The sequence below is a fragment of the Hesperophylax consimilis genome, chromosome 6 (genome assembly GCF_061612785.1).
Source record: "Hesperophylax consimilis isolate HC1 chromosome 6, BYU_Hcon_1.0, whole genome shotgun sequence".
Taxonomy (NCBI): domain Eukaryota; kingdom Metazoa; phylum Arthropoda; class Insecta; order Trichoptera; family Limnephilidae; genus Hesperophylax; species Hesperophylax consimilis.
The window spans coordinates 12,449,957-12,475,262 of NC_142841.1; the positions used below are offsets into that span (position 1 = coordinate 12,449,957).

The following is a 25,306-nucleotide window of genomic DNA, read 5'->3' on the forward strand; positions in this document are numbered from 1 at the left end:
AGAGACTTAATCTGGCTCGCTTCTGACTTGTGACTCACGACAATGAAATGACATTTAAGTACCGAACGCACTTAAACTATATAGGCTCTGCCACACGTACACTTCGGAGCGGCGGTACCACGCGCCACTCCAGGCCGCCGCGCAGAAAATAGTTCGAAAGGAAGGTAACGGTTTGTTAGACTTTTCTTTGCGGAGGCCTGGAGCGGCGCGTGGTACCGCCGCGCGCCGCTCCGAAGTGTACGTGTGGCTTATATGTAAATTTTTGCAATTTTGCTTACGTCACTCAAAAGATATTCATTTTTATACATATAGAATAGGTATTGCAATTATTGTGACCTGATAATCGCCTAACATCGGAAAAGTTAAAATTGAAATATGAATTATTAAGGACGGTTTGTTTCACAGAATTTTTACAATTCATCAAAATTCAAAGTTGATTATCAAGTTCTCTGAAAGTTCACTATTGCCCATTTGTTACAAAAAACTAAAATAATAACAGAACTTGAATAGAATCTTTACAGAACTTAAAAATTTATTTATTTATTTATACCCCCATTGGGCTTTTACATACATAGTTAATAAAAAAATAATATTCTGAAGATTGCAAGTTCACAAAAGTAATACTAAAAATACACATAACCATATCCATTTGACATATTATAAAAGCAAGTAAATAGTACAAAAATAAGAATATTCCTACTCCTTAGTTATACAGACTTAAATTAGTTAATAAGAAATGTAAATTTTATATGTAAATGCTAGTAGTGGCAGCAGTAACATGATACAATACGACATATAGTGTATGAGGCCTTTGAGTAAGAAAGCTAACGAAATAATTATTATTGGCAGTATTGTTAACAAATATACTGCGTTTGACTGGTTGAAGTGGCCTGCTAAATCGAGGGCGATCGGTCAGCCATTTTACATAGTTTATATAAAAAAATATTTTGCAGATTATAAATATAGAATAGTAAAGCAATAATATAACATTCACCATTAGACATATAAAACCAAGCAAAAAGCAAATATAAACATGATAGTTTGTAGGTATAAGCCTGTTTTGTCGATCTTGAGGAATTAACTTTGAAATTCGACGAATTGTTCAAATTCTGTGAAACAACCCATCCTAATAGTTTTATAGATCTTACGAAGATTGTTAGAATTCTTGCAATCCAGCCTTCCTCTTTTTTTAGCCAAAGTTTCATAGAGTCTTGCAGCGTCCATCATCAGGGCAGATTCTACCTTTATGGTGGACACTGTAAGATTTTCCGAAATGTTTTTTTTTCAGTATACGAAACAGACAAGATGCCCATATTTGGATAAATTAATTTTTAATATGGTTTTTATAAAAAAATAGCAATAAATTCAAATTAACTCCCTCAATTAAATGTGACTAAAATAAAGCATTAGCACAATATTAAATTTGATCGCTGTTAATATTAACAGTCATAAGTACAACTGAAGCACACTTAGTTTTAATTTTATTAGCACAAGTACCTTATACCATCATACAATTAAGTTTATATCATCACTTTAAAGTTTAATTTTATTTATTTATTAAAGATTATATATCGCTGTACAAACCTATTGAGTGATTTATATTTAATTAATAAGTAGGTACCGACTGAAAAAAAAAATATTATCACAAAAAATATTTGTACAAAAATAAAGTTTTTGCAATCACTCATCTTAGTCGACCCGTTTCAAAAATGGCTTTATCGAATTAGAAAGCAACCGATGATCGATGTTCTGAGTGAAATTAAAAAAACAGTATTAAAAAATAAAACAAACTACATATTTCGTTTATGCATAAGTTCGCAGCATTTATTTTACGGATCAGAAATCATTATTTTACTGTTTAATATTCATGTAGCCGAAAACTAACATAATATTTTTTACAACTTATGACTTATTCAATTAAACGTATGTCTACTATATGCAGTAGTAGAGGCCGATAAAATATGCCCTGGAGTGGTAAAATGCCAAGAATTCATTAATCAACCCATTTCTAAAATTAGTATTAAGCCTGTGACAGACCACGCATATTGCTTACCATATATTTCCATTGGTAGTGTATGGCGAGCGATATGCTGAAATAGGGTAGGCCATGATGCGTATAGCGTAATGTGTCGTCACCCTGAAGTATACGCATAAAAGCGTTTTTTATAACACTATATCGCTTGTCATACAATCCTTTACAGACCTGTCATATCTGACAGATGATGTATTATAAGTGTGGGCGTGGTGATGATGATATGCCGTGATCTGCTAGCCAAGCGATATTTGAAAATGATGCCGTAGGCAGGAGAGGGGGTCAGATCAATTATGGGAGCGCCATGTTAACTCAGCTGTCAGTTGTCAAGATGAAAGATCCCGTATAAAGAAATGATACTCCGCGGCAGCTCCCCAATTGATCTGACCACCTCTCCTGCCGATAGAAGAGGAAGATTATTCATTGTGACAACCCAACATATAATCTGTACAGAACACGCCCAAATAAGCGTTGTTGATGCGTACATCATAATGTGTCTCAGGTTTTATGTATTTATTCAATAATTTAATTTGTTTTATTGTTCATTGTAGACAGTGTGGTTCAGGTTACCTGTATACAAGTGTATTCTCACACTAGAAATTTGTTCAAACACTGCAGCGGATAGCCACATTGTTTGCCTTTATTTGCTTTTAGCCAACTTGGTGGAATTAATATGCTAATGGATTTGTTACTTGAAATAGCACATTCTGTATACATCCAAAAATAGCAAGTAGAAACCGCCTTGCTTTGTACACATGAAATTTAGGTAGAATCACATAAATCCAGTTGTGTATTCATGAACAATCAGAGCAGAGTTTCTTTGGTTCATTTTTAGTGTTAGGGAAAAAAAACCTTTACTCCATCAAATTAATGTTTTACCAGACTAATCGAGTAGTTTTTTGAGAAGGTTTTATAATTTTTTTTGTGAAGTTATGTGATTAGGCAAGTTTTTTCGCGTGTAAATCAATCAAGGTACTTGAAAAAAATACCCTTGACTCTGTACAGAAACGGGCGGTGAGTTTAATAGATTTTTGGGGATCTGGTGAGAAGGCACGAAATGAAAGATGTTGTGAAGGTCACAGTGTTTTATTGAGTCAGGATGCCGAATATGAGATGACTTGAGGACCGATGATGAAGACCTCGGATGCAGGCGGTGAAGTGTAGGTCAATGTGCGGGTCAGTAAGTCGACGCCGCTGCTGGTGACCGGAATCGTTGACGTATCAGGTACTGGTGAAGGCCATGGGCCTTCCGGGTGCTCCAGTGCAGAACAGGGAAGCCGAAGGTGCGATGGACCTGGTCGGCAGTTGTGCGGGAGATGCATAGATCAACGAGGATGCCGCGTGGTCTAGGTGCGTGGATGTATCGCTGGTCAGATGTGCTGAAACATGGGCGCTGTGTAATCCGATGTAGCGCTGGCAAAGAACGATGGGGCCAGGGCGCTGTGATCCCGTTGGAGTCCATGAATAAACCGTGCAGAGCCGGGTATATTGTCATGCGCTCAGCGGAGGTGCGCGGGTTGTCACTTGTTGAGACTTGCTAATTGTTGGCTGACTAATGACTGACTGACTGACTGCTCACTGAGTCGGGCCTGTTTATATAGCCCGGCCGATGGTATCAGTAGCTGCTCGAGATCGCTGGTAAACTACGGGTCACTTGCTCCAGCGAGATTCGTCTGGTAGTTTAGATGGCACTGGAATTATTCCTAGGCAGTAGGCTAGAACCTTCTAGCGAATGCGCGTAATGTGTTAGACCAACTCGCAACGTATTATCGTAGGTAGCTCTAGATGTTGGTAGTCCGTAGACAGGTAGGTACGTAGGAACTTGTTGGATGCTTTTTGTATTGACTAGTCATTCTAGATGAATCTCGTAGCATCGCTACAGATTTTTCTGTATTGATAAACGGCAGGTCGAAATAATGTCCTCATTATACAGGTATTTCAATGAAAGATGCTCCTGGAAATTAGCGTCATTGATCCTTTCGGCAACGGTTCATTTGTCACATGAAAATGGGTTGTTTTTGCTGTTAAGGCTCTGGAATGATTTACCGGCCTCTGTGTTTTCTCCCTCCTTCAATAAAGATGACAGAGGCCTCAGGGAAAGTTTCGTGACGATATTCATCACCAATTTAAATCTATTATCTTATCAATCTGAATATATAGCAGGAAAATACTGTTCTTGCACGCCTTCTTCCGTCAGCAATGAATAGATCAAAGCATTTCTACCATGCTATGAAACTTTAAAATAACATTATTAATCATTACTGCAAAAATTGAGATCAGACAACACTTATTAAAAAATGTAAAAGTATGAGATTGATTAAAATGACGGAACGTAATAAATTGGCGAAAGCTCAATTAGTAGAGTCGCAAGTCTTGGTAAGACTAGAGGATCTGAGTTCAAGTCCCAGTTGCGACCGTTATCTTTTTAATTTTTGTGTTTTTTTCGCTTTCATAAATAATTATCGAGAGTTGTTGATATTTATTTATTTTATTAATTATAAATGCAGTGACAAAAGAAAAATAAATAAAAACAAGATTTAAAATTGTAGATTGTATAAAAATAATAATAAAGGTTCACTATACATAATTTACAATTAAAAAAATAAGAAGAATAAAAAAATACAGGGTGTATCGGCACTAACCCGACAAACTTTAACCAGCTATTCCTTAGCACATTTGGAGTAAAAAATGTTATGGGCACTTTGCTGTCCGGTAGCATTTTTTTTTCAAATAAAAACAAAAAAATTAAAAATTTCCACACTACATCACTATCATTGGCATTGCTTTTCGTGTTCAAATGCTGTTATAAGCAAGTATGTCGAAAAGCGTCTTCGCTCTTTCGCACACACTAAATAATAATAGTTAAAAATAAGACGAATGGTGCCGTGCCATTTCGCTGTGATTGTAAAAGTGCGCCAATATAGATACACACGTGCATTATTCAACGGAATTCGAATAAAATATTGCCAAATGGGTTTTCAAACTTTGACAAAGGATAAAACAGTGGTGACATGTGGTGAAAATATGAATAGTAAATTTTCTATTAAAAAAAAACGTTACCGGACAGCAAAGTGCACATAAGATTTTTTACTCCAAATATGCTAAGGAATAGCTGGTTAAAGTTTGTCGGGTACGTGCCGATACACCCTGTACCTATATGCAATCGCTTGATGCTATGCGATGCCCCTAAATACTAATATTATGCTAAATAAAAATATCATACTTGTTTTGCTTAAATTAAATATGCAAGTAAACTTATATTAAATATGTTGATATTTGCGGTGAATTTCGTTCAAATCGTATCAAGGCGAGAAATAGGTGTGTGGTAGTTAGTCCCGGAATTATTGATGCAGAATAATATATTTTGCCCGGTTGCTCCATTTGGTACCTTAAACGATGAGATGCAGAAGTTTAGGAGGAAGTTAGGAATAAAATAATCTTGTTCAATGATTAAATATATTACAATGAGTTGTTAAGCTTTAAAGACGGCCTTCGGGGTCGAGGGGTAAAGCTCTCGACTAGCAAGCCGAAGGTCGCGGGTTCGAATCCCGGCGTGCGCAAGTAAATTTTATTTATTGATTTGTGTTATTTCAAAATTTATTAATTAAAATATTTAGTATACTTTCGGCATATTCCAGAATAGAAGATACTTTCAGTATCGCCCTGGTGTAAGACCACCATTCAGAATTGAAATGTTGCTTTAAATGGCTTTAACCGTGTTTGGTGACCAGATCGTATAACCAGGAACTCCCTAAATTTCCTCTGTCCCATCTTCCTCACCACAGCCTTCAGCCTCACAATATACCCCGATTGGGGATGCCATGTCTCTCTAGCTCCAGTTGGTTGCGAGCAGTTGGAACTCTTGTGCGGAATACATATAAAAAAATTGACATGAGAGAGTACCCGAAATAATAAAACCTTTTAGTAATAAATTAACTTTTAGTGAAAATGGCGAAGCACTAGGGCGAGCAAATTCAATGACAAGCCGAAGACTCTCGTAACATGGTAGTAAAATTAATTACGTACTTCAAACATTCATTCATATTCATAGCCATTGAAGACTTTAATCCTCCTTGATGATGACGACCCACTTCTACGACCAATTACCTTTTTGTTCCCAGTCATCATTCGCTTCTATCTCTCCATGTCACCCAGCAGGTTTTTCATCAAATATTTTATTGGTCTATCCAGTAGCGAAAGGACCATAATCTATTTTAAGTACCATATTCTATAAGTCAAGTGCTCATTTCAGATATTTCCGAAGCTATTTCTGCATTTAAGTATCTGCGCACTTAAGGCGACAAAATACTCTGATAACGAGGGATTGATTGATGCTCACATCTCGTATAATTATTTCTGATGAACGTATTACTAAAATGTCAAATGTATCTAGAGGGATCCTTACGGATATAAGTTATTTATATTTAAGATTAATAAAAACAGGATCCCAACATTGGGTATTCCAGCAATTATGTTGAACTACAACACTCTGTTAAATTATATGAATATGCTCAAATTTTAAGAGAGACGAATTTTCACCGACTTGGTATTTCTATATAAAATTCTAAATGATTTAGTTGATAGTCCGGTATTGCTAGAATTGATAAGCTTTCGGATTCCACAACGTAATACTAGAAGTCAAGATTTATTTCTGTGCAGAAATTCTGGGACTAACTACCATATGTATTCCTCTTTGCACAGAATACTAATGGAGGGAAATACCAAGTCAGTGGACATTTTCAATTTATCTTTAAACAAACATAAAATGTTGTTAATGAAGCAATTCAGTTATGTACAATAAATAATGCATATTTCTTAATATTCTCATATAAAAGCCCCGAAAAATAGCGTTAATAAATAAATAAATTAAAATAGTTTATAGCATCTCTGAGGTGATATCTCACAAAAGCGGCGCTATACAAATTGTCCAATATTATTATTATTATTATAATAAAACGGTTTGAAACTTTTGTAAAACGTTTTTCAACTATAAAATTAGCGGCAAGTACCACATTTTATTTTTCTAGATGATGAATTGAATTAGTAACTTCCCGAGGGATACCTCTAGAAACATTTGAGATTTCAGTAATACGTTCATCAGAAATATTAAAAATAACACCCATGCAAATATCAATTTTCTAGGCCTGCTACGGCAAAGTCGACCGTAGGACCGTCCATTAAGTCGGGCCGCGCGTCGAGTATTGTTTTTACACGACTTCGTCACCGATGTAGTTAAGAATCCCACTTTATTTGAGAGATTAGATAGGGATAATTAAACCGCAGGTCTGTCTAATATACCGCGCGTCGCATATTTTTGTAGACTGCTGCTTCACTTACATCGTTAAGATTCTGGCTTTATTTTTGTGTATTGTCTCGTCCTAAGTGGAAGTATGTATAGTGATAATTATCTTCACTACAGTATACTTCGACTGCCTACTTTATTATATGCTCTACAATATAATCTATTATCTACACAATCTGAAAGCAGAGTATTACATAAAATAGATAAAAGCCTTTGTTGTCCATTAGTTGCTCTATATCTAATACGAGTTGATTAATATTTGATCCAGGTCGAATTGCTCAACATCCATGTACATCTACAGGATAGGCAAATCAATATGCCACAACTAGGATTTTTGGTGAAACGTTTCACAGACTATTATTTTCGTTATCAAAGTTAAAGCTACTTTCAAAAGTATATAGTTATCATTATTCATTTTTCTATTTTTGCTGAGAAAGTAGGTATAATGAATGAATGATAACATAGATTTAAAAAAATGTATGTCAGAAACCGTGTAGAATTCCGCTAGATAGATTCTTTAGTTACCAGTCTGTCTAGTATCTTTCTTATATTTCTTAACTCTGGTAAAAATGTAACGATTTCTAATATCCAACCGAAGTTTTGTGCTATTTTTCACTAGAAAAATCGCACATGTTTTATCATTTTCTATTTTATTTATTACGTCCTTAACTTTTTTCCATAAAGTTTTACGTGTATTAAATGCTTTAGAACACTTTGGATCGCAGGCTGTTACCTTAATTTAATAATTTAATAATTTAATTGTGTTAGAAACAAAAATTACGCAGATAAAATGAGTTGTTAACAGTTTACAAGGATATAGAAATTATTAAAGGGTCAGTACCAATAACATGTTGTCTTTATGAATTATCTGGTAAGTGATTATATACATTTTACCGGGCGGAGTAGTACATGCTAGGGAATGATTCGAGAAAAGACGATAAACGATATATAAAAAAAATGTATGTGGAGTATAATTGCAAATGTGTGCATGAATTTTGTTTAGTTGTGAAACGTTCTGAGTGCGCATTGATTAAGTTACTTACTAATACTTCATCCCAGTGAGAACCAAAAAAAGGAAACTCTTGGATTCTTAATTAACTTTCAACAAATCTTGCGCTATCATGTTTTCTAATAGGATGTTTAAATCCTTATTACTTTAAGAAAAGTTTTATTCTCTGTGTAAACCATAGCCTCCGGTATTTCTCGAGTTTTTTTGTTTAATAATATTTATGAACGTAAGCTCGATCCCAGAGTTGATCTTAACTTAACTTTGCTTTCTGCGAAAGGTTATTTTCTATTTGAAATGAGACAGACCGATGAAGCTGAAGATCTGTAGCTAGAGAAAGGAAATGGTACAATGAATTTAGATAAGGAGAGGGTGTTTTTATCATAGGATAAAAACACACTTTCACTCTGAATGCGAAGGGTACTGTTTTGTTGGTGACCTTTTTTCTAGATTAGTTTTGACACATCAAAAATCAGGGATTGAAAACTTTTTTAATACAATATAATATTCATTAATTTACATACAATATCTAACAATATTAAGAGTTTAGAAGAAAATTTTCAGAATATTTTGTCGCCCGTGAAAAATAACAGGATGTAACTTGTCTTGACTAGACGAAAATATAGTAAGTCACATAAAAGAAAATTTCAAATATACACGGAGTCCGGAAACTCGTAGTACTACCGGAAAACTGATGAATTTACGTCACATAGAGAAAAAAAATCCCTCTCTGAGCATTTTGATAAAAAAACGTTATTTTTGGTATGTTCGGCAACTAAAAGGTTCACATACTTTTGTAGCCGAGTTTTTGAAATACACTAAGAAGCTTATGTTAACGATTTTTTAAAAATTGTATAAAATATTCCAACTTCGGACTGGATTTACTCGAAAACGAAAGCAAAAATGAAAAGGTTATATCGCGAAATCTATTCCAAATGTGATATTGTTTCCCAATAATCTTCCATAATCGTCATAAAAGATAATTAAAGGTAGGTACTCTATCGCTCGTCTAGATTTGATAGGATTCTTTTATAATTTGAATAATTTTTTAATATATACCTACAGTTCTTCAGTTCCAATTTTGAAAATGTTACACTTATACGTAGGTACGTACAATGGCAATACGGTTATTAAATAACAGATTAAAACGCCCCTGACGTCATTCTACCCCGTTTGCAACACATTTTCTTAGAAATTTCGAAAAAATGAGAACCATTGTGACGTCATCTGAATCAAATAAGTATTGCACTTTTAACATCAAATCAGGCCCGTTTTCACGAGTCAAAATAAAATAAAGCATTACAAATATAATATACTATGAAATTAGGCTTAAAAATAAACTGATTTTTAAGTTAGGCGGTGAAAATCGCATACAAAAGTCATGAAACCTACAAGCCAGAACTAGTCACAAAAGTATTTTCCTGATAATCGAGGATGTTCTGCGGTGAACGGATTATAGAAAGAGTAGGAGAAAGGGCTAAGAAAATACACGGCCTTTTGGAAGTAACGCTAAAGTCATTTTCAGCCAAGTTTCCATTCTGAATGGAGCTCGTTTAGAAAGGTAGGTACTTAATTCTGAGCGTATCTTCTCTGTATGTCTCGAAATCTGTGTGCTGAGATGTAAATACTCGATGTGCTCTGACGTTGCAAAATTTTACACAGAAATTTTTGTTTCAAATTTCTGGGTAAACGCTTGCCAGATCATGTAGTCATTTAAATATTTATTTTACTAGCAATAAGTCTAGACCAGTCACAGCCATACTTTTTAGTTGTTTTCTACCCTTGCTAAACGATCTCGAGGGGATTTTTACAATATACAAAACACCCAAAAAACACATAAAATCGATTGTTTTAGTTACTTAACTTTATTAACTGAAATTTGATTTGAATCAAAGTGCTATAATTGCTAGTGCTAATAATTTTTTCAAAAATTAAAAATATCCCGTGATTTTTCACGCGTCTGCGCCAGAGATGACCAAGAAAAGTTTTGTGGATATCTTGCGCGAGGCTGGGATTGTAATTGAGCAGTAATAAATTTATATTTTATAGTATTATTTTTTTAATATAAAAAACATTTCAATCGGTGATGATCACGAAAACCTCAATTTTATGAAACTTTTTTTATTTATTTATCTATCAATATAAAGTTTTTTATTTGTATTTATCGACATCTGTCTCACTAGGGTAAACCTGTGTCGAGAGAGACGTATTCATATACTTAAAGAAGATTTTCTAAATAATATAATAAATTACTACTAAATACTAAATCAAAATCAAAATACAAATTACAAAGTTGTATACATTTTAAACTATGGAGTCAATAGATAGATAATAGAAAGAGTAGATACAGGTACGACAATATTGTAAATATATATGTAATATAAATGCATTTAGTTGGAGGACGTAGTTACAAAGGGGTTTTTATAAAATTATTGATTCTAATATTTTATTTTGTATTTGAATTGTTGTTATTGTTTACGTGTAATTTGGTTTACAGATGTTTGCGATAGTGGGACGCCCAATACTTGTTATCCATTTCTTTATTTCATGTGTGAATTTGGTTATTGACTCTGTTTGTCTAATCGTGGCTGGTAGTGTATTGTATAGTTTGCAAGCTGTGAATTTAAAATGTTTTTGCCCAAAGGTGGTTCTAGCAAAAGGAGTTTGGAGAAGTTATTTATTTTTGTGTATCGTTTGAGTTGGTTTGTATAGTGTTTTGTTGTTTTGGTGTAAATTAATCAAGATGGATCTTGCAAATAGCTGTTTTATGTCCATAAAGTTGATAGTATTGAAGATAGTATCAGTGTTGGTAGAAAGAGGAAGTTTAAGAATTATTTTTATGATTAATTTTTGTGCTTTAATAATGGGTCGAGGGCACTAGAAGAAGTATTACCCCAAGCTAAAATTCCATATTCTATGTGTGATTGGCATAGTGAGAAATATACTAATTTTAAAAGTTTAAGGTCAAGGAAATTACGTGTTTGTTTGAAAAAGTAAATAGATTTACGAATTTTTTTTGTAATGTTATAGATATGTTGTTTCCAATTTAGGTGTGTGTCAAAGGTATTTTGTTTCCAATTTAGGTGTGTATCAAACTAAGTATATAACTGATATTAATAATTCAAATATTTGTAGATGTGGTGTTCTTCTTTCATTTCCTTTTTTGAGACAGGCAAGGAATTGAACTCACGATATCTGGATGTGAACCTGACTCATTTGCAAACTCATCCACTGACCGGTCAATTTAATTATAATTGATTCATATATTCCTCATTTGATTTTAACAAATTTATTTTGCCTCACGGTACAGACTTAAAATATTTATATAAACATCGATTAAATGATACAAAACGTTTAATATTTTCCGCAACAAGCCTATTAACCCAAGGTTCATAGGGTATGAGGCATAGGGGTCACCAACACTTGGACTATTATTATGTCAAATAAGATCGTTCCCAAATGACAAATTTCAACCCTCCAAACCCTTTATGGAAGGCCACATCTAAATAAATATGAAGTGCCCACGGCGATCATATAAAGAAATTTATACAGTTCAAACTAAAAGTAGCAACATAGGTAGGTTCCTGCTTACATTTTGGAAAATGGTATGCATGATTCGTAGAAATATCTCTTTGATTTATTTGTTACTGTAATCTATCTTGTTGATTTGATGGAAACATGCACGGATTGGTACGATTACGAATATTGCGCACAGATTAATCCGCACACGACGATTCCGCACATTATACCACAAATTATAATTATGTTCAAAATTGGTTATAAATAGATATCTCTTGAAGTGTTATGTATTAATAGTTAAGGTTAGGTTAGACTTAAAAAACTTTTTCATGCAAATGAAAGTGTAAGTCATGTAATGGTAATTTAGACAATGATAAACAATTAAATTTTAATTAAGGTTTTTTATGTGCGGAATAATCACCTTAGATGAGAATGACACCCGGTATGTGGTAAATCTTAAACCAAATAAATAAGGGACCCCTGAAATAAGTAATTTAAACCACAATGAATAATTTGATTTGATCAGGCAAGCCACCCAGTGAGGCCAAAATTACTGGAAAACTTTGAAATGTAAAAAAAATATTGTACCAAATAAAAAAAAAATGGATTTTTTGATGTGCATATTTTGTTTTTTGAATTTCCCACGTAAGCAAACATCGTGTGTGGAATAATCTGTATACATTATTCCTGGCCGTAATGGTCCTGGTCGGAATAGTCCCCGAACCGAATCTAGTATAGTATACGTAATAACATAGTTCAAAATTGAAGTGCCATGAAGTTAGGTATTTCGCTATCGGAACGCTATTTCAACATGCCGCTCCGTATGCGGTGACATTTATCTACAATCGATCATCTGATCCAACACCTGCCGCTGGGCGGACAATACAAATACATCAAAATGGATTGTTACAGCCGGTAGTCTAAATCGATTTTTTTTCGCATATATCACGTTTCATTGCTATAAAACTCTTAAAAAAACGCAAACAGACTAGTTAGGGTGTAACCATGTTGAATTGTGAACTGTAGAGAATGGAATACCTACTTTGTTCTATGCAAGCACTAAGATTAAAATCAGAGATTTTACTTCTTGCCACTGATTTGTAAACAATGTTCACCTCTATGCCATTAGTTTTAAATCGAAAAAGCAGAGTTCTTTGAACACCATGTGACATAAAATTGTCCACCAACGCCATTTTGATGTAAATTCTAGGCCCGTCAGCATTTGGTCAAATTTTTGTTACACTTTCTATATCTCCGCTATTTTGCCTCTCTTTATAACAATATATAATGTACTTATTTAACCCCTAAAGCTACTCATATTTTGCAATGTACTTTTCTTAGGAGATCTGTCAGAATATAGATACCGCGGAAAAATATTTTCGCATTATATTTGATTTCAGATAAATTCGCTGTTTTGGACGTATTTCAAAAGAAAATACAGCTCTCAAAACCAGATGAAAGACTTTTTCAGATTTTAAGTACAGTTTTTAGATTAAAAATATTAAAATTTTAATTGCAAACAAATAAAGTGTTAACTGTAATTGCTACTTTACACGAAACTAAGTTATTGCCACTTCACTTTTTTGTAACATAAAAATATTTACAAAAAAATTGCTACCCCTGACAAATATTTTCAAATGCTAAATTGTTTTTTCATAGAATTATTTTTAAATTTCCGGAAGAATTTATAGAAAATTTTTAATGCGATCGGAAAGCGCGGTAATCGTATTTCATATTTATTAAAACATATTTCTTACCGTGATAAAAAATGACTGTTATGATATCGTGTCAGGCTGGGAGATATATCTTTGTTGTCTGTGAAGAATATCTCCAACAATTGCTTAAGGGTTAAATAAGTATCTGCAGAGGAAATCAGATATTCAATATATTTTCACATTGTTTAGTGCTCCAATCTCTCACTAAGCAATTTAACTCCATGTAAAACTTTATCTTCATATTAAAACTGATGAAATATTCATTGATAAATTTTCGCAAATCCATTAAATGCTATTTTATTTAATTAATTTTAATACGAGCTCATCGCTCACATGATAGAAAGAGCTTTCAAATTCAGATAAATTAATAATGAGATAAATTATGGTTTCTAATGAACAGTTTTCTTGGCATGAGTTGAAATAATATAATTTTAAGACTCCAGATGGCGGCCATCTTGTTAAACTCATTTCGCGCTGTAAAATAAACTCTCTTAACCTCAGCATTACTTTATGTAATTTAGAATTTTCAAATATCTCAGCACCAATGATAGAGAATACAGCAGATTGGATCTTACTGCAATAATCTTCCGAGTAAAAACTTCTTGGAATCGAAATTTTGAATCCGGAAAATGATTTAAGATGTTAAAGACGAAGAATTATACAACATTACCGACCGGTCAATGGCTGAGTTGGTACCGTCGCGTCGTGAGTTTAATACCTCGGCTGACTTAGTCCTCCATAACAACACAAGCAACATTTTCCGCTTAGTATGATGGTTGTAGGACATTTCAAAATATATTGAGGTGTTTCGTAACCCGAGAATATTTGCTTTTCTTTTTAAAATAAAATAATGAAAAAGAACATAAAATAATGATCAAAGAAAAATTAATTAAAACCTACTCCGCCTCACCATTGGAATCCCTAGTTAGGAAGACTGAGAAAATATTATTAATTACCCTTTAACTTTATAATGTGTTTATATTATTAAAAAAAGTATTGAAACGAAGAAAAAAAGGAGTAAGGTGTTCGAAACTTTGTTTGAAGAAAGAAAATCGTAAAATAAAAAAGAGTCCATACGCTTGACACGGTAAACTTTGCAGTCGGTTGTGTCGCAAACTTATTTATATTTTTTAATAAAACTTTCACAAAACTGCTGAACACTAAAAAAAGTGTAAACAAATACTTTCGGAACGCGACAGCGGTTTTCTTTTACGGAGTTTCAAAGATATTTTATTACAAAACCCTGATGTGTTAAAATTCCAGTTGAGGATTCATCTCTTGACGCATTTCGAATGAAAGTGTGAGTGAGTGTTAATTTCCGAGTGGAGTTTAGATTCTAGTTTCAAACCATATGCCGCAAACTTCTAAGGAAAACCATTTACTTGTTCCGCGTGTAAAGATTATTTAATCTCGTGAATTGTTACGCAAAATTACTTTTAAGTTTAAACCAGGTTTGTTTTTTGAAAGCAACTGGAAATTCGGTTTTCGAACTCATCTGTAGATGCAACTCAAGGGAAACCATTCTCGCGTTCCGAGTACAGTTATGAATGTGAACATGACGTTTGGCAACGCATTTGCCATTTTTTATTCGAAAATAAAATCAGTTTTTTGATAAATGAGGTTATAATAATATATTGGAGATTGCGACACAAAAAAAAATCTTTAATTGAGCCGCATGGGCCGCAGGTTGGTCTGTCTGATCCATACCCCGTTTTTATTATTGTTTATGTTGCAGGTAGTGTAGTCTAAACCAATGTTAAGAAGAAACCTTGAAAATTAAGAAATCGACCGTATTCAGCTTAAACTGTGTAATCGTGCTAAATGAGTAAATTTTCAATTTAACGCCGTTAAATATTAATACGGTAAGTTATGGAAAAGATATTCCGAGAAAGTTTTACGAGTGGAAGGCGATATTTGCAAGGATGTCGAAAAATAATTTTCTCCAGATTCTTGTTAAAGTCTACGAGTACCTCGCTAGTACAACATAATATTACGAATTCTCTTACAATATTCTGTGTTTATTTGGCTTTATTTATTTTAAAGGTAAATGATTTTGGACGAATTTTAATAGGTACTAAGAAAATATCGTAGCGTAATAAAACACAAGAAATTACACCAGAATTCGTTTTGGGTATTTTATGGAAGTCTAATGAGGATTACAATAAAGAATTTTTTTTGCGGGTCTTATTCAGATTGATAGTAATAATAATAATTTGCACAGCGCCGTTTTGCTAAAAATCATCTCAAGGGCGCTTTACAAATATTAATTTATGTTACCACCTTTTTTTTTGTTAAGCCGCACAAGAGTCGCAACTGCTCCCAACCGTCTATAGGAAGTGAGACTATGGCATCCCCAATTGGGGTACGTTGTGAAGGTGAAAGTAGTAGGGAGGGGAAGAAAATGGGAAAGAGGAAGTTGGAGATGTACCTGGCTATTCATATATGGTCACCAAACACAGCCATAGCCATTTCAACCAAAGTTTCAATGCAGAATGGTGGTCTTACACCAGGGAGGTACCGAGAGTGTCTTCAACTATGGAACGTGCGGCTACTATATTATATATTATTTAAAAAAAAGTAAATTGTGAAATAACACAAATTAACGAAATAAAATTTAGTTGCGCACTCCGGAATTTGAACCAGCGACCCCCAGATTACTATTCGAGAGCCTTGCCCCTTGACCCGAGAGACCGTCAAGTATTAATCTTCCAAAACATGATTACCTCATGGAATGTTTCTACACAAAATATAATTTTTGATTTTAGATTAAAATACCCAACCGAAGTTATGACTTTATTATTTAACTAGCTGTACCCCGCCACGCGTTTCTGTGGCTCAATCTGTCTATGCAGATAGAGAAACAATAGCGCACGTTGTATATATATTGTATACATATATATATATATAACATATATATAAAATATTATATTATATATATATATATACGAGTATATATTGTTCAACAGATAGCGCTGTTATTTAAAAAAAAACATATTTTAAATGTAAATAATCACATATATATATTTATAAAAAACACACGTAAATATATATTAAGAAGTAGAAGAAATTAAATACTTGTGAATTATAACCCATGGCAAATTAACGCTTAACTTAAAAAGGCTATGTAAAATTGCAACACAGGTTAACTTCTAAATTAGGGAAAATTAGACATTTAAAAGGGAAGATTGATCTACAACACCACTGTTAAGCATCGCTCCTGAATTATGGCACAAGTATAATATTTCTGAGCAATAAAACATAAGTTAAAAAAAATTATACAATAAAACACATGCGCAAACTTTGACTAGCCAACTAGGAATGGATCCTGTTTTAGGCCAGTCAAATTGACTAATTTAGTTCATATAAAAGAATCGAAATAACTCAGAACAGAGGCATGAGGTCTGTATTGTACTGTAGCAGTAAAGTATTAGTATTAACAGCCAATGGCTATCCTACGAGAAGCTGACACATTATCGGCAACACCAAAGCAATATTTATTATTGAGCTTTTAAATTTTTTAATATTTATTTATTAAAGGAATAAGTACATATAAGTAATAAGGTTTACAAATGTATAATGACAATATTTAATACTACTCTTCTTGAGAAGCATTAGCTTGTGGTTGTGTTCAAATGTTCAATGAACTCCCTATATGTTAAGGAAGCAAAGACTTTTATCGTGGGTTATGTCTCAATGTTGTGAAGTCCAAATATAGTCTTAGAATAGATAATAGAATAAACTTTAAAAAAATTCCCACTAGTAGATAATATATTCTGTATATGACTAGGTAGATACGTACTGGCTAGCTAAGCTAATGTATATTAGTTTTGCAACTGTACCACCTATGGCTTTGATTTTATGAAGAGATGTGTTTGCTTCGCTCTAAATTCTTTAATCGTTCTTAAATCGTGCTGTAGTTTATTCCAGGACTTAAATCCTGACTTTAAATTGAGAGTACAAAAACATCGACCCCCTTATACGTCAATGACTATGACAATATTGTAACAAATAAAATTTGGGGGCTTCAATTGGGGGTGCCATAATTTCACAGGTTCTGAGCAGTGGGAATATAATTACGGTAACAAGGAACTTCAGTGTAAAGTATATATTTAATATGTTAAAACTATGAAATTTTTTATATACTATATTCTTAATATATAACCACTGTATTTTTTTTATAAACGCCGAGCTGTTTCCGAATAATCATTCCTTTCTCAGGGCAAAATTGACTAACTTATTATTACAGAAAAATGGGTTATCATAATTTATTACTGTGTTGAAATGGGGGTAGAGGCGTGATGAGCGATTAGTGAAGAGTGAGGGGAGGAGATTAAACAGACGGTGAAGGGGAACACGTATAATATTGGACTCTAAGATAATATTTTTTTATTAATATTTATCTTACAGACTTAAAAAAAATAATAAAAATACCGGTATTTAAGTTCGAAGGAACTCATGAACCATCAAACCGTTTTTCCGGAGAGGATGGGTAGTAATAACAATATACCTACAACTCTTTCTCTAAATATTATCATAATAGCTTCATTCATGTAAATGCATTCTCTTCTCGTATACCATTTGACTATCTACTTGATTTAATGTTCCTCTTCTATAGAAGCTGGCGATTACTTACGCCACGTCTTCCTGGGACGTTTCCGACTTTTTTCAGCCACCTGCGCTTCTTTTCTCTCTACTATATTTTTTTAGATCATCTGCTGTAAATATAATATTTTTCGTAGGACGGGTTATTTAATAGAATTTGAACAATTCATCAAATTTTAAAGTAGATTTTCAAGTTCTGTGAAGGTTCTATTCAAGTTATGTTATAATGTCATTATTAGCCAATTATTTCACAAAAATGATTTATTCAGAAATATATATTGAAATTTGATGAATTTTTCAAATTCTGTGAAACAACCCGTCCTTAATTAAAAATCTGAACTGAACCGCGAGCCTAAATTTGAAAGGAATTTATGAACGTCGAAATGTACCCAGTATGTTTAGACATTTGCTGGTAAGATGTGACTGCGCGCGTGTATTAAAAATAAGTTCTTAAAACTTTTTGAAACTTTCCATGTTATCGGTGTGCTCAAATACATTCAAACCAGCCATATTTAAAATTACTTTCCTGTAGAGTATTGTGGAGTTTTTGGAAGGAGAACGAGGTTTTGTAATAGGGAATGTTCGTTTAGGCACAGTTAATCACAATGCACCGCTCTCATAATATATTCGAGGTGACTGCCAAACTAACTGATGCCATTTTCTTTACATTTCAGTCCCAGACTTCAGCCCGTTCTTCTGTCAAATCTGCTGAAAAGGTTTCCCCCTCAGCACCAGCCTTAGAAGCGGTTGATGGGGACGCGAAGGTGGGGGAGGTGAATAGGGGAGGATGGGGTAGTCCCATCGAGTTCGTCCTGGCCTGCCTGGGGTACGCAGTGGGACTAGGAAACGTATGGAGGTTCCCGTACCTGGCGTATAGAAATGGAGGCGGTAAGTTTTCATTTTCTTTTACAACAAAAAAAAAATTACATTTTTCAAGGAAAATTGAATTCTTCAACACAGTTAAGATACCCACTGAGGAGCTTGCCCCTAAAACCTTTTATTCCGCAGTGATGTGTAAAAAATATCCCATGATACTTTTGGTCCCATACTTCATTTTATGGTCCTGCAGAATAAAGAGGAATATAAAAAATGCGATGTTGGCATTGTCAATCGGGCCTTAAAAATCTAAAACAAAACTGTGTTTCATCTTTCATCATTATGTAATTCAAATTGAATGGCGATCACGATGTCAGGCCAGTGTAAGAGAAACAGAGCGCGTGCTGCTAAATTTGCTATAAACAAAAGGTAGTAAGTCAGTGGCAATATTGATTTCCATTCAATTACTAAAATCTACATGGAAGGTATTTTTAGTACCTATGTATTATCTGTTCATTGATTAGTAATTTTGTTTGTAGTACATTTCTAAAACGTTAATATTACTAAAAAAATATTAAAGAGTAATAATTACTCCTGTCCCATATTCAAAAATCTGTCAAGTTCTAAAGCTCTAAAGGTTATAATCTAACCGTAATACGTATCTTTTGGGACCCTAGACAAAATGATATCTCTTAAACAAAATTCCTACATGCATTGACGACCCACCATAGCGTACCAGTACATAGCTCCAGAAACGACTAGGAAAACGAAGCCTAAAAATAACTCTCGTTTTCTTGAACGACCTTCAAGCTTTTATGTATTCTCCCTCTTACAACAAAGGTCTCTTCAAGATCTGGGCTTACCCCTTTAATCCGACATATGTCTTTGATCTATCAATTAAATTTCATAATGGGTGCCATACATCCACAAACAAACCTTAAATACTCACCAATATGAAACCAAGAAAGCAGCGGCATATCAAAAGGTACGCTACCGATTATAATGATCGGGGATGCCTTGAGATTGCTAGTTTGAACCTAATCTACCTTCGAAATATATACGACAAGATTGACTTTGATGGTGTATTAACATATGTACATTATGAAACATCTTGTTAAAACTTGGAACATTCTTAACATCAGTCAGAGTCAGTGGTCTCAGATTTAAATCTAAAAAAAAAATCATCATTTTTTATACCTATAATTATTTTGTACAAAACTTCAATAGCTTCACATTCTAATCACCTATTGTGGTGTAACATAGCGTACGCGAGTTATCTGATTTCATCCATCATAACTTACCTTGTTTTTTTCAAAATTATATTTTGTAAAGTGTACAGTTTTACCAGATAATGTCTTGATATATTTAGTGTCCTCAAAATAGCTGGATATATTCAGATATTTTTTTAAATGTATCATTAAGGACACACGCGAGTACGCTGGCGTTCAAGAAGACAAATTGGTTATAACTTTCTGCCAGCCAACTTGCACCATTTAGTCATTGTCCAATTCTTGTCTTGTGATTTTCACACTAAAATAATCGTTTATGTCAACAATTACTTTCATTCTCTTCTTCTACTGATTTTATTATCGCTATCTAAGTACTCATATGGACTCTTATTGTTGGGTATTTTCCTCCTTTCTGTGGCATATTTTTAATTTTCGTTCCATCTCTAGTGATTTCTTCCGTTTGATCTTTTTTTCTTCTAGTCTTCAATTCAGCAAGGGTTTGCACTAACTCTTATCCTCGCATCGTCTTCTACCCATTTTCATTTTAGTTCGATCACAATTTTTAAAAGTTCTTGTAAATCTTCGATTTATTGTAAAAAATATTAAAAAATATAATTTCGTTTGTGATTGTGAGCACGTAACATTCGAAAATACATAATTTTTATTATTTTCAGTACATATTATAGTGAATTTATGCCACCATTCATACAATAGTTAGTTATGTAGTGGTTTGCAAGATGTTGATCAGGGTTCAATTCTCGACCGTGGCATATGTAAAATATATATATATATATATATGAATACTTATTATATTTCCTATGTTTCATAACATTATTTTCTATTTAACGTACACGTAAAATGTAAACTGTATTGGCAATATTCCTCTTTTCAAAGATTCCGAAACTAAGATTGTAAGTATTGTGAATAAAAAACAAATAGCCTTGAACCATTGAATTTTTATAAAATTAATTTTGATACATGTCGTAAAATAGTAAAACTGCCCCCATGCCTTTCTTATACTTACATATACCTCAAATCTGTAGTCTTTCTCGTAATATATTGGTGCGTAACCGTTTTATGGAGAACATGACTAAATTAATAAATAACAATTATCAATAAATATACAATAAGTCATTTGGAGTTTGCATCAGTTGTTTGGTCTCCATTTTACAAAATCCACATAAACAAAATCGAAGCAAATCAAAACAAATTCTTAAAATATCTTTGTTACAAGTCATTTGAAAGATTTAATAATTATATAGAGGCAGCTTTATACTTTAAAATTGATTCACTGAGTTGACGGAGGCATCATAAGGATGCACTATTCCTGTTTAAAGTTGTTAATTATTCAATGCCCAGAGTTGCTAAACAAGATTCAGTTCCATGTACCTGCGCAACACGCTCTTGTGTCCTGTTCAGGGTTGATCAAAGCAAAACGAACTCTAAGCAGAATTCTTGCTTGAACAGACTATGCAATAATTACAATAGCGTATTATCCAAGGTTGATATTTTTAGTTGCGAACTTACCAAATACAAGAGGTCCATAGAAGAATATTTCTCTGATGGTTTGTGAATAATGTTTATGTCTCTTGTGATGTTTTGAATATCCACAAAAATAAACGATAAATAATAAAATAACGTGCTCTAAAAATTTTTTGTTTGGGCTAACAGATGGGATTTGTTGACAGGCGGGCTAGAAGTGCCATGTTCCCACGGGAAAGGAGGAGAGATCGATGAAACAGTCGAGTCTGGAATTCGGATATGTTGACAGCCCCGAGAGGTGAATGCAAGCCAGAAGTGATATGTGAGTTTGCAATTGGTTAGTGAGTTCAGATGATGTTGGAAAGCTTTGTTGGTTTCTGAATTAAAGTGAAATATTATTGAACCGGTTTTTGTGTGAAGTGAAAGTGATTGGACTCAGTGAGAAAACAATTAATAATAATGACAATAATAATAATTGGGTAATTTGTAGAGCGCCGTTTTGTAAAAACCCACCTCAGGGGCGCCAGGTGTTGTGCAATCGCGATTGTGTTATAAAGTTGTGTTGATTTAAACGTGATTTCGTATACAGTTCGAACTAGATTGCTTGTCTTAAAAACATGAAAATAATAAAAATAATGATTGCGTTTTTAAAACAGAGTGAACGTATAAAGGCAGGGAGTGTTTAATCGGGCTAAGTTATAGATTTGGCGAGATGGCATTCTATCCACGGAGACCGAAAACCAGAGAATCAAATAAATTATTAACTGTGGGTTCGAATCCTGACAGATTAGGGAGGTACAATTTTATTTACAGGAATATTTAATTACCCTTTTATAAGCGTAGGGAGGAGGTCGAAAATTAAAGTGATTTAGCTATATAGTGTAACCAGGTAAGCTTCACGCTGAGAATGAGAGGTGACTAACTGGGTGAGTTTTTTATATTATTTATTAAATTCCAGAGGACCCCTCTTAAAAGACGGATACAACCGAGGTACAGGAACTAAGTTTACGACACCTGCCGCCCAAATAATGTTATCATTAAAAGGAATACCCTAGACGGATTGTCAATCAGCTGTGAGTGAGAGACAGGCCAATGACCTTTTCATATATAGGCCGAGAGGCGCGGTGTACAGTCAGTCAAAGGGGAAGTTTTGCTAGCGTATGCCGTCCCAAATTGAAAGCGATCGGATGCAACCAGACGGAACAAAATGAAAACTTTTCTTCTGTTATTTGACTTTCTAATTTAATACTTTTCATCTATTGTTTGACTTTTTAAGTTACGAATTGGGATGCACAAAAACAAATCTAAAGTCAAAAGAGGGAGATGGTAATCTCCGAAATAAAACTACCAACCGAACAACTTTTCTCAACAGGTACCTTTCGAGAGGTAGGCAGCCTCTTTAAATTAAATGCAAAAATCAAACCAATTATCCGTTTATACCTACCTGAGAGGATAGGTATTCAGTAGGAGTTACCCATACCTAATACACGAGGATGCTAGTAACCTCATAAAATAATTACTAGAACCGAATATAAAAATACAGACAGTCCTCATCCTAAATTTGGCATTTCGAGTAGACCTTACATATATCTCACATGATAATTGGCTGAATGGGTAGGCACACAACCTATCGTTAAAAAGCAGGCTAAATGTCGACAAGATCGTCGTGTGTTATCTATGTATTGACCTAGAAAGGGATGTAAATCCCCGACGGCGAGGGAGTTACAATGTTTTCTAGAGGTGGCTCGTAACTTAGGACCTTACGTGTCACATTTTCGCGACTAGATTCGTGACAAGGGATGTCATGGCTTTCCCCTTCTACACTCAGTAAAGTAGGTTATCCTGGAGGTGTATGAGATTGGAGCAATTCTGAAATTGGTGATGAGACCTGGTTTTCTTTATTCTGGCGTGAAGGTTGCCGATTTGGAACAAGGGGAGACCCGGCCGGTTGTGATATCCAGACACGCAGATATCGATCGCCTTGCTCAAATTATCATCCATCAGTTTTGTTTGGTAAGAGGAGGAGTCAATCTTAGCTTGAAAAAAATTCATTTCCTTTCCTCTCCTTCCCCTCCCAAAATATATACATGGATGGCGCCGACAACTAACACCATAAACTTATCGTATGTATATCACACATATAAAATCTAACACTTTATTATATTCACATTACCCTACGATAGGTAGAATCGAGTAGCTAGTGGGGGGGGAGCAGGCGACTTAGAAGATAAGGTTTATAAAATGGTTTTAAAACACAGCGGTAATGGATTCAACTCACTATATCTCAAAAGAACCAAGGGATACCACACATACATAGATAACTAGGTTTCTAAACCGAGAAACAAAAACCCAACACAACGTTCGGTGAAGCCTTTTTATACTGAACCGTCACGTGAAATGAGTACGTTCAAGGTCGTACGTCACGTAGACAAACTAGGATGTACACACTTGAAGGGGTGTGTAATAAAGAAAAGACGGCAGGGAGGACCTTCCTACCCCGGATATATATATAACCAAAGCCTTATGGAAAAGTTACCTACGGGACTTAAGGAAAATTAATCGTAGAAAGAAGAGAAGGAAAAGTTTGAAGTAGAAAGGGTGGATCATTACATCTGGTGCCGTGACCAGGAGAGATAGATTTAAAAGCTGGCTTGAGTTCATTACTGTTGTTGAGAAAAAAATGGATTTCATAAACCTTATTAATTCACATTAACAGCAAAAGAAATGGTACCTATCGTCAAAAATGATAACAGAGACATCGTACTTCAAAGGCAAAATAGAATAAACAGACAGACCCGGAAAACATTGAATTCATTGTGACGACAAAAAACATCTAAAATGTTCATAAACAACGAAGCCAAAGGATAAACAAACATCGAAATCGGATTAATTATAACACAAGAATAAGATAGCTGGGACAAATCTAAAATAAACATTGCATTCGGATATCGTGAAGTATATGGCATATTTTATACCGTTGATATTAGAATAACTGTAAACAATTATTGTTTATTCCAGATCTAAAAGGCAGAGAATGTTTAAGTCATAAATAAAAAGACGGAAAAAAACCATCGGATCACCGCCGAGGACACAAAATAAAAACAAATCAACATGAAAATAAATAACACTCGAACATAATACAAATAACGTATTGAGATGAAACAACACTGTTTAAACAAAACTCGGAGTTTAAAATTCGAAAATAAACAAGTGTGACATGACATATTGAATTTCTACCCATAGAGACACAAAAACACTTGAAAAAGCTGAGGGCGGAAAAAAACTCACCAGTAGAACAAGCCGATAATCACGGGAACCAAAAAATAAACAGATGCTAGGTTAGAAACGAAGAACAGGGGCGCTCAACATTTTGGAAGAATTAAAATAAAATTTAAAATAAAAATAAAAAAATAAATACAGAGGTATTCGAGAAACGTAAATTACCTATAGTTATTTCTAATCCCATCGACTAACACGTGGAAGCGAGATTACCCGCTGGGCTTAGAACTAAAGGGAGGCTGTGATGTTTTGAATATCCACAAAAATAAACGATAAATAATAAAATAACGTGCTCTAAAAATTTTTTGTTTGGGCTAACAGATG

At 33.9% G+C, this 25,306-nt stretch overlaps 1 protein-coding gene across 1 annotated transcript in view; it reads left to right on the plus strand.

The window, feature by feature from the left end:
* LOC149422960 (sodium- and chloride-dependent glycine transporter 1-like) overlaps nucleotides 1-25,306 on the plus strand; it is a 144,214-nt gene that overhangs the window by 38,171 nt on the left and 80,737 nt on the right. The window contains exon 2 of the mRNA XM_089632792.1: nucleotides 18,851-19,064. Within this exon, the coding sequence (XP_089488918.1) occupies nucleotides 18,851-19,064 (214 nt within the window). The remainder of the gene's footprint in view (nucleotides 1-18,850; nucleotides 19,065-25,306) is intronic.